Raw genomic sequence first — 16,413 nt, 5'->3', positions numbered from 1 at the left:
AAGCAGTTAACAGATTGCAAAAAAACACAATCATTTACCAAGTTGTGTTGGGCTTAAGAAAACAACTGAGAACACGAAGACACTGAATCTTATTATAAAATGATGCATTTTACATATTGCTTCTTCATAATACAAGCTGTTCCTCATGAAAGCGTGGAACTTGCTATTATTTGCACCTCTTTTCTTTTTCTCTCCGTTTTTGCACACAAAACAACACAGTGTGGAATCCATCTCTAATTATGACTTCTGTACGCACTGTAGGGACTCACTTCATCTTTAGAAGTCAATGCACTTATATGACACTTAGTGGGCAATATTGGTGGGTGGTGAACGGTTGGATTAAGTGATTTTAAAGATCTTTTTCAACCATAATGACTCTAACAGTCCCTGACATGACATGCCATCTGAATTTTATATCCTGTATGTACTATTTGATCTCAAATCTGGAATACAAATTGTAAAATACAAGGCAAGATTTACAGCCTTCAATGAAATCCAAGTAAGAGATGACACACTGCAGATCATTTCCTGAAGGTGATACATATTCATGTATGCTGGCATCATAAGTATACATTCAAGCACAGTGGTCTGGATGTAATTATTTTAATATCTTGCTAAAATACAAGAATTAAGACTTTCAGTCTTCAAGTGAGTGCATGGATTTCTCTTGGTTATCAAGCACAGGTTCATTACAGGACAGATTTAATTGCTGCATCAGAGTTTGTGTGTTGATACTCTGCATCTGATGTGTGAAAGTTCAGGGATGCCAATCAGGCACAGTGCAGATGCCACTCTGTAAAACGTTCCCAGACAGTCTCCATCTGTCAGATATGGTAATAGTTGCACTCAATCAATAATTCACCTCCTTAACTCTGTGTTTCCTGCATCTGAGTCAGAATTTTTAATGTCAGCCTCACCACAGGATCTTCCTTGGGCATACAAGAACTGCCTGATCTGCATTCCCCTGTGGGATTCCGTGCCCTGGAGTCAGTCACCTTTTGCAGCTGAAGAACCGTTCTCTTAGTTTACTCAGTTCTTTCCTGATTTAGCTGTAAAAATCACAGCTTCCCCTTGCAGTCAGCATTTTCGTCTCGTAGGTTGGAAGCCAGAGGGTGGTTAGGACATTCAAACCAAAATCCAGCTCACATGGAACACAGCTTATCTGGGAAAGCTCTTGATGAAAGCCACTAAGGTGGCAGAATACGAAAAACAGGATGCTACTGTATGAACTTGAAGAGTTCAGTGATGACCTGGAGCTGATCTTCCATGATCCAAAGCTGCAGCAAGGCAACTTGTCCTCATATGAGGCAACTTCAAGCCTGTTCTCTAATCAAGAACATGATTAGAACCCAAAGCCAGGAGATGGCCTCATTGGTGGTCTCTGTGTGAGGCTGTGGATTCTTTGTATACTGATCAGTGGTCCCTTGCTCTAGAGAAAGGCTCTGGAGAACCCATAGGAAAGCAACTGGAAGTGAGAATATTCCCTAGCAGGAAGACAAATTACCACCCTAATTGTCAGTGCTTTAGTATTGCTGAGAAAGGAAAGTTCCCAATGTAATTAAAGATGTTTGCATAAGCCCCAGCTCTCAGCATATCAAATGTGGAACAACAGCCTTTGAAATTTCACTGGCCAACTCAGGTTTGGAATGTGACACAGGAAAAGAAATCCCAGTGATACTGAGAGTGTTGCACACCCTAATGGTTACATCAGAAACATCACCCAGAATGGTCTGCAGATCCCTGGGCCTAAATGATCCTCATTCTGTGGATGGCAACACAAGGAGCATAGACAACCTAAGGTCCTTGAGTTTCAGGCTGGGTATTAGGGAAAACTTTTCCAAAAGAGTGGTCAGGAACTGGAACAGGCTGCCCAGGGAGGTGGTGAAATCACTGTCCCTGGAGAGGTTCAAGAAATGTATAGATGTGGTACTGGGAACTTGGTTAGGGGGCAATATTGGTGGTAGGTGGATGGTTGGACTTGCTGATCTTAGAGGTCTTTTCCAACCTTTATGATTCTGTGGTTCTATGTGTTCAGTCCTAAAGCAATTGAGTGTGACTGCTATGCCTAGAGCACATGACAAGGTGAGCACATGTACTTGTACAAGCGTATTTCATAGAATTATTTCATTTCTCATAGAATCATAGAATGGTCTCAGTTGGATATTGGAACATGTTGGCACAGTGTTGTTGGTCACAGGGATCCTAGGGTCTGCTCATCCCTGCAGGATAAGACAAGCACCCAGGGAGCCGCCATGTAATGCAAGGTCTACTAAAAGTCCATCTTCTGGTGTCCCAAATCTGTGGCCAATAGCACCTGCCCAGAGATGAGCAGGTCAGACAGTGATCAGAGAATCACAGAATCATTAATGTTGGAAAAGACCTCTGAGATCAGTCCAACAATTGATCCATCCCTGCAATGCCCACTAACCACGTCCCTCTGTGCCACATCTCCCCCTTTCTTGAACACTTCCAAGGATGATGACTCCACCACCTCCCTGGGCAGCCTGTTCCAATGCCTCTCCACTCTTCCTGAGGAGAAATATTTCCCTAATATCCAACCTGGATATGTAACAGTGATGATTCCCTGGACCACTTTCCCCGTCACTGAGTACTTGCTGAGTCAGAGAGATGCCTCCAAGACACTTGGAGAAATGCTCTTACTTCTATAGGCATGAGCTACATTTCTTGGACTTCCTGGTCATGGAGAGATTCCTATACATAACTTAAAGGAGACGGAAACTTGTCTGGCTCTGCAGTGTGACTTCTATACTGCACCCTTCCATTCAGATGTCTTGCTCCTCCCTAACCCCATCAGTATGGCATGACTCAACGAGGCACTTTGCTCATTTTCCCTCTGACAGGAATTGGCCCTGTGCCGCTGCCGCCCCCTGCTCTTTTGCTCTCACTCATGTGACTCTGAAAACCACCCTTTCCAAACTGGCCATTTCTGCACCATTTTCTTCCCCTATCAGCCATGCCCTGCCAACTGGTACACCTTCCAGGTGAAGCATTTCTGATTCCTGGGTGCCAGCACGTACACTCTGCTCCCTGGCTCAATCTAAGAAAGAGACCCCTGAAAAAGATATGACTTCAGTGCATGGAAAAGTGATGAGTGGCAATTCTTAAAAAAGGTATCACACTGCACCAATATCTGTGGCTTCTGAGCAGATTAACAAGTGTGAAGCATTACAGTTTCTAATGAGATCTGACTGACAGGGTAAACCAATCTGCTACTTAAAGACTTGCGTGTGTCTTTCTATCTGTGGGGCTTGTGTTAGAAAGAAGCAGCCTACTGTGAAAAAAGCAGGACATTTTTCTAATTGCTTCCATTTGCAGGCTGGAGGTAGGCAATAGAGATGCATTTCAAGCTGACAATTCAATATTTACCTTTATATCAGCTGCAGACAAATGTCTGGGAAGACTGTTCTTTCCATACTGATGGTCTTCCCTTGCCTTGCCTTTTTGGGGGGGAGGCCCACACAAACTTCTTTTCTTATGATATTTCTCCTTTCTCTAATAGCTGTTTGCTGTGCATTTACGTGGAAAGTCCCCCAGAGAGTAATGACACCTGCAGCACAACTGCACACCTACAGAACCTGCCTTTAAACATGGAAGCAGAAGGCAGTTTCTAAAAGCTGTTTTTGGAGCAGTATTTGTGAGGGCTCAGACATGGGGTTCGCATTCACGTATAACATCCCATGGGATGTGTGTTCTCATGGGATGACTCTGAAGGTTTCTGATCTGCAGAAGATCTGCAGCCTGGAGACAAATTTTGACCTCTTTTGAACAGTGTCACAGAATAGTATCATCACTGAATCATAGAATGGCCAGGGTTGAAAAGGATCACAATGATCATCCAGTTTCAATCCCTCTGCTATGTGCAAGAGTCGTCAACCACCAGACCAGGCTGCCCAGAGCCACATCCAGCCTGGCCTTGAATGCCTCCAGGGATGGGGCATCCACAACCTCCTTGGGCAGCATGTTCCAGTTTGTCACCATCGTCTATGTGAAAAGCTTCCCCCTAATATCTAACCTAAACCTTCCCTGTCTCAGTTTAAAACCATTCCCCCTTGTCCTATCGCTATCCCCCTAGTAAACAGCCGTTCCCCCTCCTGTTTATTCGCTACCTTCAAGTCCTGGAATGAGGCCTCCCCGGAGCCTTCTCTTCTCCAAGCTAAACAAGCTCAGCTTTACAAGCCCACTCCTCCTTTTCAGCCATTCTGCTCGTGTCTTGAATTAAAAACCAGCATGTGTTTGCTCTGCAGGGGAGCTGTGCCACTCCATGCAGCACGCACATCGGTGAGAGCCGCACCAGCTGAATGACAGCCATCTGCCACCAACGTGTGAGTCAGGACAACAGGCATTGCCAGGCAGTATAGGGATGTGCCACAGCCATGCAGGAATGGAGAAATGCTGCGGTCCTCAACAAGGGCTGGAAGAGAAGTTGTGGATGCCTCATCATCCTTGCAGATGCTCAAGATCAGGCTGGATGGGGCACTGGGCAACCAAATCTGGTGTGGGGCAACCAACTTGTGGCAAGGGGGGTTGGAACTTGATGATCTTTAAGGTCCCTTTCAACCTAAGCCATTTTATGATGGCATCGCTTTCTATTTTGGCACCCTTCTAAGATCATCTAGTCTGACTGTTCACCTACCAACAATATTGCTCACTAAAGCACATCCATAACGTACCACATCTCCACAGTTCTTGAACACCTCCAGGGATGGTGACTTGGACACTTCCCTGGGCAGCCTGTTCCAATGCCCGACCATTCTTTCATGGAATTTTTTCCTAAAATCCAACCTGAATCTCCCCTGACGCAACTTAAGGCCATAACCTCTTGTCCTGTCAATGTTACCTGGAAGAAGCTGACCCCCACCTCACCATAACCTCAGAGGGCAATAACGTCTCCCCTCATCCTCCTCTTCTCCAGACTGAGCAATCTCAGTTCCCTCAGCTGCTTCTCATAGGACTGTGCTCCAGATAGCTCACAGCTTTGCTGTCCTTCTCTTGACATGTTCCAGGGGCTCGATGTCTTTCTTGTAGAGAAGAGCCCTAAACTGAAGAAGTACTTGAGGTGCAGCCTCACCAGTGCTGAGTACAGACAAATGATCACCTCCTGTTCTGCTGGATGCAATCTTTCTGATACAAGCCAGGATGCCACTGGCCTTCTTGGCCACTGGGCACACTGCTGGCTCATGTTCAGCTGAGCATCGACCAACAGCCACTGATCCTTTTTCTCTGTGCAGTCTTCCAGCCAGTCTGTCTCAAGCTTGTAGCCTTGCCTAGGGTTGTTGTGATCAAAGTACAGGGCCCAGAAGTTGGCCTCGCTGAATTTCAGGCCACTGATCCCAGCCCATTGAACCAGCCTGTTCAGATCCCTTCTGCAGAGCTTTCCTACCCTTAGACAGATCTACACTTTCCCCAGCTTGGTGCCATTTGCAAACTTACTGAGGGTACACTCCATTTCCTCATTCATGTCATCAATAGAGATATTAAACAGGATGGGACCCAATACCAACCCCTAAGGAACAGCACTCCTGACCAGCTGGACTTAACTCCATTCACCACCACTCTCTGGGCCTGGCCATGCAGCCAGTTATTTACCCAGCAAAGGGTGCACATGTCCAAGGAATGAACTGCAGCTTCTCCAAGAGAATACTGTGGGAAATTGTGCCAAAGGCTTTGTACTGCAGGCCTGGGTAAACAAAATGACCCAGTTCCAGTTGGACAGTCAAAATGTCCTGAACTTACACTAAGTGGCTGCAGTTCTACACGTAACTGGTCAGTATTTCCAGGGAGACCAACGTCACTAAAGGTAAAAAGTAACAAGAAAAACTTCTACAAAGAAAAATCCTTTCCCTTTAATTACCATTAGCAATGCAGCATGACAGAAAGAGATAAACACACAGGCACCTACACAAATAAGGAGCTTGGGAACATAAAGTAATTACTTTGATTTTTTTTTTTTTTTTCCCAGCGACATTCAAAACTTATTAGTCTCAAGAAACCACATATCAGCAAAAGACTGTCACCTCAGGGATAAATGAGGAATTTGTAATTCATTTCAGGAGAATATATCCTGATGCTGTTAATGCAGAATGGGAACGCGCCGTGGCCAAGCCTAAGAGCCAAAAACACTTCTTAAAAATGTTTATTTGCATCTTCCTGAGCTTGTGTCCCTGGAAATGTGAATGCAGGCTTTGGATGGCTGAGAAGTTCACCTCCATTGATTGTTTCACTAACACACCAAGAACCAAGCGGAGAAAGTCAATGAAGTCTCTCTGTTTTTTCACTCCATTTCCAGTGTAGGAAAATTGAATTAATCTCTTTACTTGGAGCAACTCAAACAACCACATGAAAATCATTACGGAGGCCGCTAAAACCTCTATCTTTAAAGGTTACAGTGCGAAGATTAAAAGCACCTCCGGGAAAAAGCGAAATGGCTGATCAAAATTCAATGTTGAGTCAACAGCGGAAAGCCTGGGCAGGACAGCTGCCTTCCAGCACGCAATGGGTATTTTAAGATGCTCCTGCTATAGGGAGCAATACCAGCAAAGAGAGGATGTGATGTGATTTTGCACATCACGACGTTTGGACACTGGGGATGTAGGAAGTGCCAAACAATTTCAGGCCCCCTAATCCTTTTAATAAGGGACTGCTACCTGGTGTAAATCCTCCCAAGGGTGCTTACAGATTGATGTGCACATCTGCAAAGTCACTTCCCGGCCTGGGCAGCTGCTGAGGTGGCCCTGCATCTCGTTTCAATTGGTTTAAAGAAGTTTAGAGAATCACAACCTAAAGGTGCTCACTTCTCACCGCTCACTGTAAAGGACTGAGGGTAACCAGCTCTGATGGAGACATGACTGTGGAGCTAGAGAGCAAGTATTTATAAGCTCAGTGGGTCAATGTCTGTATCTGAAAGTTTAGGCTTGGATGCCTTGCTGGACATGAGTGTGTGTTCTTTGGGTTTCTAGGGCCTCTTTTTCTGCAAAATGCCTGGTGAGTGTTTTAATTACAAAGCTAGCAGAATCCCTTCCTTGAGGAATTCATAATCCATGCATGCACCAAAGGTAGGGGAGGGACGTGCTGCCATTACCCGGTGGTTCCAGCCACTTTCTTTCCATCTCCATGTGCTCAAGTGCTCTCATTATGCAAAAATTACTTAAGGACAAACAGGAGAAATGTCATCCCCCAAGAGTCAGGTCCTTTGTTTCTGAACAGCTGGCAAATCACCATCTTGGACTTTTTTTCTAATGGGAAGAAAGAGCAGCAGGCAAGGCATTTCCCATATACACACAGTGAATAAGAAATCTGCTACTCAGCAAACTTGAGAATGAAAGTTGTCCATCCTCAGGCTGGAGTGAGGCCAAACATGGGGAGGGAAGAGTAATAATGCCTTCTGCACAAGGATGTGTTTGTTCCTCCTGCTGCATCTCTGGTGCTACTTACAGCAATTCTCTTATTCACACCTGATATCTTAATTTAAGGCAAAGTTCAATTTTCAGGAACATTATCATTTCAGAGCATTACATCTCATTTCTTTGTTTGCTCCCTCTCCTTGATTGTGCTAGCACAGCTGTTTGCAAGGCCTGCTGTGAACCAGACCAGGGAGCTGATCTTGCCAAAAATGAGGAAAAAATAATGTAAAAAGCAAACCATATCCCTTCTCCCCCCAAGCTGGATCATTTCCCCTCTCTAATTTACTGTGTTGCACCAGTGCTTGCTATGCTGACATAACCAAAAGAATGGGAAGAGGAAGATGGCATCATGGAGCAATACGCAATCACCATCCACAATCTCTTTTATTACCTCTGCAAAACAATACGTGTTTTGCAGAGGTAATAAAATTGAAGGTATCTCAGAGGTAGTTTTTGAGACAAGAGAAAGTACCAAATGCTGTTCTGGGGGAGGAGTACTTTGGACAAACCAGAGGTGTTTGGATCCATTCTCATCTGGTGTCCATCAGGATGCTATGAGGAAGATCATAGGATCATTAAGGTTGGAAAAGACCTCATTCAGTCCAACTGTCAACCCATCCCCACCATGACCACTAAACCACGTCCCTCAGTGTCACATCTCCACATTTCTTGAATGCCTCCAGTGATGGTGACCTCACCACTTCCCTGAGCACAGGTCTGCTTTTGAGGTAATACCTGGAGATGATGGCTGTGAATCCATAAAAGAAGTGCATTTCCTGGCTTTGGCAAGGCTTCCTTTCCCAAAGTGATGAACCTGGACACAGAAAGATGGCTTCTGAGCCCTGCAAGGCTGAGGGATTCAGAGTATGAGTTCCCAGTGCTGTGGTGAGATGACCTGAAAACTACTGAAAGACTTCAAGATGCGCTGCCTTTCCTGTACATCTCAGTGACCCAGTGTTCAAAAGAAAAAACTGTCCAAACTCTTTTCTTAAACACTGATGGATGTAAAGCTTAAACCTGAACTTCACACTCTTCATCTGAGGAAAGGATAAAGAGTCTTTCGGTTCCTGGCCCTACAAGGAGATGGGGTACATGCACAAGATTGAAACACCTGATTTTGACACAGTTGTGCCACGTAGAAATACTTGATTCACAATGAACAGGGATCCATCTGTGATCCCCAGTCTTCTTCCAGTCTATAACTGGCACCTTATTGCAAATCTATTGTATTGCAGAGTCAGAAACTCCAAGAAGTATCTCTATAAAATGTCATGAAGGCATAAATTGATGCCTTGCTAAAACTCATAGCAGCTGCAGATTTAACTGGAAATTAAACTCTGTGGATGGGTGATTTGTTCCAGCATAGTTTTCATGCACATGTAGTGGGGTGGCTGATTGGGATGCATGGGGCATCACCCAGCAGCACCCATCTGGTGAAGCACCATATGGGGAAGCAGTCTCTGATCTCCCAAAACAGGGGAAGAATGGGAGAAAGGACAGGGAGTCATCAAGCTGAGGGATGTTTTTAATCCTTTATAGTTGGGATTTTTGGTTAATGCAGTGAAACCACTAATTACAGCTAATTAAACCTGCACTGAGATCAAAGCTCAGTGGAAACTACAGGGGGGAGAAAACAAGGGAGAAAAGAAAGGAAAAGAAAATACAGATTTTGTTGTAAGCAAGTCCTTAATTGAAAACTAAAGCAGCTTTGTTAATTAAAAACAGCAAAACCAAAATGAGGGCATGCTCCACAGATACAAAACATGAGTCCAGCACTGAGATGGAGATAACACATCTTTCCCACGCTGTCAGTGAAGAAAAGCTTTTCTTCCAGAGCCTGTTCTGCTTCTGGCTCCTCCATATGGATGGGGTCTTAGGATCCACACTACAAACTTTGGTTGGTGAGCTTTACCTTCCACAGCACTGACCACACTGGGCTACAAAGTGAGGAGAGAAGAATTCTTCCAGACTAACACATATATAGCTTTTATGAACAAATGTTTTTCTCTCTGACACTGAATCAAGAGGGATGGATCAGAGACCAGCCTGTCTACTCCTACGTGCCAGAATATCCCATGATTTAAAAAAAAAAACAAAGGGGTTCAACCCATACAGCTGTACAGCCCTAATGAGACACCATAGGATAGGTATGTGTGCACTTATCCAGTACTGGGAGCCACACACGCTTTCCAGACATCTGCTGTCACTGCCGCGCAGGGAAAGAACATTTCACGTGTGTTGAAATTCCACCCCAAATCTTAAAATCCATCAGTTTGGGAGAATCTCATGGCTCTTTCATGACGGAAGTGGTTCTGCTGTACTTTGGAACCAAAATTCCTTTCTCTGACATGAAGAAGAGGTGATGACTTAGGTCAACAGGGACCCAAGATTTTAGGCAATGGCTGCTCCTTGTCCGCAGGTAGACTTCAGCTATTTTGGCCACAGCCCTGTGCCTGGTACCAAGTCTCATCCCTTTCTCAGCGATTAATATTACAGTGGTTGTCACCCAAGTTTTGTAATCAACCAATGTGAGTTTTATTCAAACAAAATAATATTAAATGGCCCACATTTGCTGTTTTGAATGCTGTCCAGTACTGAACCACAAGTGAAGAGAGGTAGTGGAGGAGTACTGCAGTACTGCAGGAAGGACTTAGAGCACTGGGATCTCCAAGGCACATTGGCTTTCCTTACCTTGTGCAGCACCCAGTAGATGGCAGCATGTTATTGCTTATTCAACTTGCATGGGACAGCATCGCGCAGGAGGCATAAATCTCTCCTAACTCTCCACATTAAACAAATCCTTTGCTGCTGGTTGTTGCAGGAAAGGAACCCAAAACACTCTGTAATAAAGCCTCCTCCAAAATCCTGCTCCTCAAAGGACTGGATGGGACAGCCACCTCCGTGGATGTTTGTGTTGAAAGCAGTGTGCCTGTTTGCACTGGGAATTTTAGCACACGGTCATTCTCTGCCTTTTGCTACCAGCTGAGATAGAACAAAATCCTGAGGGTCTATACCCACTCTGCTGCTGTGATTCATGCAAACTTACAAGCAAAAATTAAGGGTTTTCTAGGTGCCAGAGCAGAGCTCAGATGGATTTGCTGATTCCCAGTCCTCATTTACTTTGAAATCAGTGCAAGAATTGGTGCAGCTCTCCCCTGATGCTGTCAGTGGCTGTATGGGTGCAGGGAAGGTGTTTGCCCCAAGGATGTTAATATCCAAGCATTTACACCATAGCATCACAGGTGTCACTGGGGGAATGTGGGCATGAAGGAACGGGGTCAGAGCAGCAGTTGCAACTGTATTTTGCTGGGGAGAGGAAGCAAAGGTCACTTCTCTTTTGTGAAGAGCAAAAATTCAAGCGGAGTTTGTATACGGACACATTTGATCACAGGTGTCTGAACTGCATTTCAAAGCTTTATTCACGTCCGATCTGAAGACAACTGCCTGACATGCTGATGCCTTCTCCCTGTGCCTTTGCACTGTGGATTTCTCCAGCGTGGCCAGGATCCACCAGCAGGGACAAGGTGGGTGTCACATTATTAGAAAGCTGTGGCCAGAACCAATGACCCTGTTAACATCTTCAGCAGCAGGAAAAGATGTTAGTGGTCCTTTGGGATGGATGGTCACTGCAACTGCTAGCTTGAATGGTAGCAGCAGGGAAACAGCCCTTAGGTGTACAGACAGCTCTGCTTCGCTGTGAAAGGATGAAGGATGCTTTCAGACCCAATAATGAAGAGTAGCATCACTCAAAACCCATCATCTCAGAGGTTAGAAATATACTGCTTTGTATGAAATAGCCACATTTCACCACCAGTCCCCTCCCTTCCCTCAGAATCAACTCCATTAACTTTTGGGAAAAGGGCAATGTTATCATTGCTGTGTGCCTGAAAAATGGTGGTTTTTTTTTTTTTCCCCAATGGAAAATGAACATCTAAGAACTGAATGATATTTTCTGTAAGGATAAGTCTCAACAGAAGCCTAAGCCTTTTTTGAATGTCTCTGATGAAATCTCTGCATAAACATGTAATTACATTTCAGGTGGATAGAGAGGAGGTAAAGGAGATAGAGAAGAAAAGATCTGAACTGGAGTCTATATTTGCAAGTGAGTTCTATCCCTGTAATGACAGAAATCTAAATCTGGGTCTGAATCTTACAGAATGTGGAGGTATTCAGAATCCATGCTCTATTCTAGACTTCGCAGCATGTGATCAGATGCTATATACAGAAAGAAAATACTACTTTTTCCTTAATGTAGTGGTGGATGTCCTAATGATTGTCTGCATTTCTGCTGGCCTAGATACGGAACACACATAAGAGAAAACCTTATTCATATTTGCAGGAAACTTAGAGACTGATACACGTCCTTTTGTGACACCTTAGCAGACAGAACCAGCCTATTTTACCCTTTCTTCTTGTGGTGGAGATACTCTTTCCTACAGCTCACAGAGCTCGGCAATTTCTTTCCATTGGAAATGTGCTCCAGCTCTGCTTTGTGATGCTCTGCAGAGAGTTTCCCTCTCCACTCTACCTTGAATGGAGAATCGCAAAGCAAAACCCATCTGAAACAGATTCTTCCTATTCCATGGCATTGTTCCCAAAGCAGCACATGTTGCCAGAGCCTGTTGTCACCTGCAGGTTGCAAATCTTTTGAAGAACATGGTTTAACCTGCAAGAGTCTCACCAGAACTATCTGTGTTACATGGGTAGGATTTTGCTGTGAACCCTCTACGTGACCTTGGCTTCAGAAGAGGAAGATCTTCCCCGTCCACCTTCCCTGATCGGGGTTTCTACTGCCTACGAATGAAGGGACATCATCTACTGGGACAGAGACGAAAGAGGAATACCAGTGCTCTGCGGAGCACATAAATAGTCTTGAAGAATTGTAAAGTCATAAAGGTTGGAAAAGACCACTAAGATGATCCAGTCCTACCACCAACCATCTCCACCATGCCCACTAACCATGTCCCTCAGTGCCACATCTCCACATTTCTTGAACACCTCCAGGGCTGGTGACTCCTTGGTCAGCCTGTTCCAATGCATCACCACTCTTTCAGAGAAGAAGTATCTCCTAATATCCAACTGAACATCCCTTGGTGCAACTTGAGGCCATTCCCTCTCATCCTATTTCCTCTGCAACTCTGCCACTGATCCTACATGTGAAATAACCACTTGCTCTCAACTTCCCACCTTTAAAAATGCAAAACTGGTAGTCGGCCACTGCGCAGAGCATTCACAGATTGCTATATGAGAGAGATCACAGAAGCACAAATCACTTTTATCCCACATTGATGCTTTTTTATGCTTTTGGGGTGTGAATGGTTATGTTTATTTTACAGTTGGAATAGACCTCAGTAACTGGACTCCCTAGGGTAATGTGAGGACTTGCTTGAGTAATTGTATATTCAGGTGAGCAGGGCAGGGTTTAGATGCACAAGATGCCTTGTATATGTAAAAGGGTAATCCAGATAATGAGTATTCAGGAGCCATCTGTAGAACAAAAGAATAAAACATATTCTCTACATTACAGAAGTCTGCCCCAAAAGAAAGAGGGAAGCAATACAGTCAAGAAAGCTAAAAAAAAAAAAAAGCCCACAAAACTCCACAAAAAAAAACAAGGAACAAGCTGTTGAATTTGTATTATGGGAAGAAATCTGCATGGGAACTCATGCTGCTGTACAGAACAAGTACCTCAGTGAGCTCTCAGTGATGGTACTCAGTATCTCAAATGATGCAGGAGAAAATCTATGCGCCATGTAGCCCATACATTATATGAGTGCTTCCTATTGTGAAAACTGCTTGCATGATCATCCATCTAGCAAGACCAGAAGGGGGGAATGTGTTCCCTCCTCACCCTTCCCTTCAAACTCCACGTCAAATTATGCAGCACATAAGTCACAGATCTGTCGTTCAATGCAGATTGCAAAGAGCCATAGGAAAATGGCCAGCACCAAGCCAGCCTCCAACAGCACTTGGTCAGCATTTCATTAGTTGGGTGCCAGTTTCTGTCAGCATATGATCAAGTCCTGTTCTGCCTGCCAAAAAACTGGGCTAATTTACTTAACATTTCAACAGACCAGGGAAAAAAAAGTAATAATAAAAAAAAATTAAAAAGGAAAGATTCAATTTGGAAACTTTATTCCCTGGAGAATTAGTAATGGATCTATTGCTCTCACTCTCTTCTCTCTCCTCCAGGCCTCAGCATTCATAATTTCCCCACGTCAATGTTATTATGAAAAGACAACTTCAATAATGAGATCATTCCCCATATGAGAGCCCAAGTAAATGAGGCACTCAGTCATATCTCCTCTCCCTTCTCTAAGGGAGTCATGCTTCTCCAGTAATTCAGGCTCCAAGAGTGATGGCCAAATGGTGACACCAGTGTTGGCAGAGGGTCACAGCTGAGCGTCATGCAAAACTTTAGTCATCTGAGCTTACAAGCCATCAATTGCAAGTTCTAGGCTCTTCTTTTGGCTATTTCTTGGACCCAGCTGCCCATTGTCTTTCAGTATCTGAAGAGGATAGAAGAGGATAGCCTCTTCAGCAGGGTCTGTTCTGATAGGGCAAGGGGAAACGGTCTCAAATCAGAACAGGGGAGTTTAGATTGGATATGAGGAAGATGTTTTTTTACAATAAGGGAGGTGAGGCAGTGACACAGGCTGCCCAGAGAGGTGGTGGATGCCCCATCCTTGGAGAGGAATCCAAGCTAATGTTGAGCAGGACTCTGAGCAACCTGATGGAGATGTAGATGTCCCTGTTCACTGCAGGGGAGTTGTACTAGATGGCCTTTAAGGTTCCCTTCCAACTCAAATGATTCTATGGTTCTATGATTGCTTCCACAGAGATTCAGACAACACAGCTCTGCTGAGTTACACCCTGTGATTTATGCCTCAAATGATCCCCCTTCAGTGAATAAAGCAGCAAAACAGAAAATAAACTTGCAGCTGAGCTCCCATGTCCAGTTTTGGCTTTGGTATTGCTACAATTCTGGGAGCAAGAGAACATGAAGGAAGACATGGCTTAAGTTTAAATTTTCAACAAACTGAAGCATAACTCATTTGGGCAATCAGAGGCCCCACCTTCATCCAGCTGAAATTCCACACAGCAGTTGTATCTAGAAACATTTCCTTGCCTGAGTTTAAATGTTAAGAGAATCACATGAACAGAAATTACCCAGCATGGACACACCGAGCTGACGCTGAGCTCTGAATGGATCTTGGCTGAACCTCCCACACAACAAAGGGGGAAAGTGAATATTACGGTTACCACTTCTGTACGTTTAACTTCACCATACCACCCATCCAGTTGCATGATGGGCATCAAAATAATAACAAACACAATTAAGGCTCTTAGCTCACCTTGCAAAGTCCAGGTCAGCCTCACGTGACATGGTGATGTTTGTCAAGTTTTGTTGGAGGATGAAAATGTTCCTACACATTTTCTTGATGCCAGATTCACTGATACGCTTGAAGTAGTGGGCTCCGTTGATAAGAATGCAGGAGATGAGGTGACCCAACCCTGTAAAAGAAGGAAAGAAACAAATAATAAGAAAGACATTTACTGGCAATAATTCATCATAAAACCTGGGAATGGGCATGGAACGGGTGTGTGAACTGGAAAGAGAGATACACCAGACCGCATCTGGAAACAGTTCACCATCTTCCCTGTGAATTTTTTGGCTTTCCTCAAGGTTCCCTTTGTTAGCAAAAATACAAACAAAACAAAACAAACCAAAACCCTATAAAACTATACAAAACTATAAAAACACCAAGTTGCACTATTGTAGCCATTGAGTTTTACAGGACACTCCCAGATTTATCAGCACACACCTTTCCATTCCTTTCTCTCTAGCAGATCAATGGACCACCACTGCTCTGACAAAATGATATTATTCTAATCTATTATCAAGGATGGTATTTTTTCCTGGCAAATTCTCACAAGAGCAAAAATGAACTGCATTTCAATGCACTTGATGCACAGCTTCTCTGATAGTTTCTTTAGATTGAGTGATGTCTCCATCTTTCCTCTGCTACTGAAGGACGTGGCAGGCTGCTAAAAGTCACGGGAAATCTCAGAATGAAGTACCCACGCATGAAGCATTGAAAATAGAAAAAATGTAGCCCAATTCATTCAGTACAGGGGTCTGGAAAAGACTAAGCATTGATTAGAAGTCTGAATTATGAACATACGCTCATGCTTAGGCTACCTAAATGCTGATCAGAAGAAGGCTAACAAGGCTTGCGCAGCCTTCATCCCTGCCAGCAATGCAATGAGTGCATCTCCAGTCCCCACTCTTCTGATTTTGACATCATCACACCCTGGCACACACTAAGACCACTGTGCATCAGTGCCACAAATAAATACAGGGAGATGAACCAAGATGTGATTTATATTCTCCAAGGTAATCACAACAGACGAGACATCAGAAGAGCTAATGTTCTCAAAATTTAATTTTGGTATTGGAATGGCTACACTTTGGATAGGGTCTGTGCTATAATAAAGCTGTGCTTGCAATACATATGGCTTCCTGGTGAACTGTCCTGCATGTACATCAGCCTACCCTTTTTGTGCTCAGAATGGGTTGATTGGTTCTATCAAAGACACTGAGAAATGGTAAAGAAGCAACAAGTTTCTGACTTATGTCTGCGTGGGTCTCACCAATCAATTTGCTGTAGATGGCAACAATAGCACAGTGTGTGTTCGAGTCATAGAATCACAGAATCATTTGAGTTGGGAGGGACCCTTAAAGGTCATCTGGTCCAACTCCCCTGCACTGAACAGGGACACCTACAGCTTGATCAGGCTCTCAGAGCCCTGTCCAGTGACACTGAATATCTCCAGGAATGGGGGAATCCACCACCTCTATGGGCAACCTGTTCCAGTGTCTCACCACTCTTCCTTCCTGTAAAAAACTTTTTCCTTATATCCAATCAAAATCTCCCCCCTAGTTTGCAACAATCTCCTCTTGTCTTACCCTCAAAGATAATGCTTCTGA

General features: G+C 44.2%; 1 protein-coding gene across 1 annotated transcript in view; it reads right to left on the bottom strand.

Moving 5' to 3' along the window:
* EXOC4 (exocyst complex component 4) overlaps positions 1-16,413 on the bottom strand; it is a 399,307-nt gene that overhangs the window by 13,767 nt on the left and 369,127 nt on the right. Inside the window, exon 17 of the mRNA XM_052680722.1 lies at positions 14,777-14,936. Coding sequence (XP_052536682.1) covers positions 14,777-14,936 — 160 coding nt within the window. The remainder of the gene's footprint in view (positions 1-14,776; positions 14,937-16,413) is intronic.

The sequence above is a fragment of the Tympanuchus pallidicinctus genome, unplaced genomic scaffold (genome assembly GCF_026119805.1).
Source record: "Tympanuchus pallidicinctus isolate F22 unplaced genomic scaffold, pur_lepc_1.0 scaffold19, whole genome shotgun sequence".
In the NCBI taxonomy this organism is placed as follows: Eukaryota; Metazoa; Chordata; class Aves; order Galliformes; family Phasianidae; genus Tympanuchus; species Tympanuchus pallidicinctus.
The sequence above is the reverse complement of the archived record's forward strand: the minus strand, read 5'-3'. Positions and strand labels throughout refer to the sequence as shown.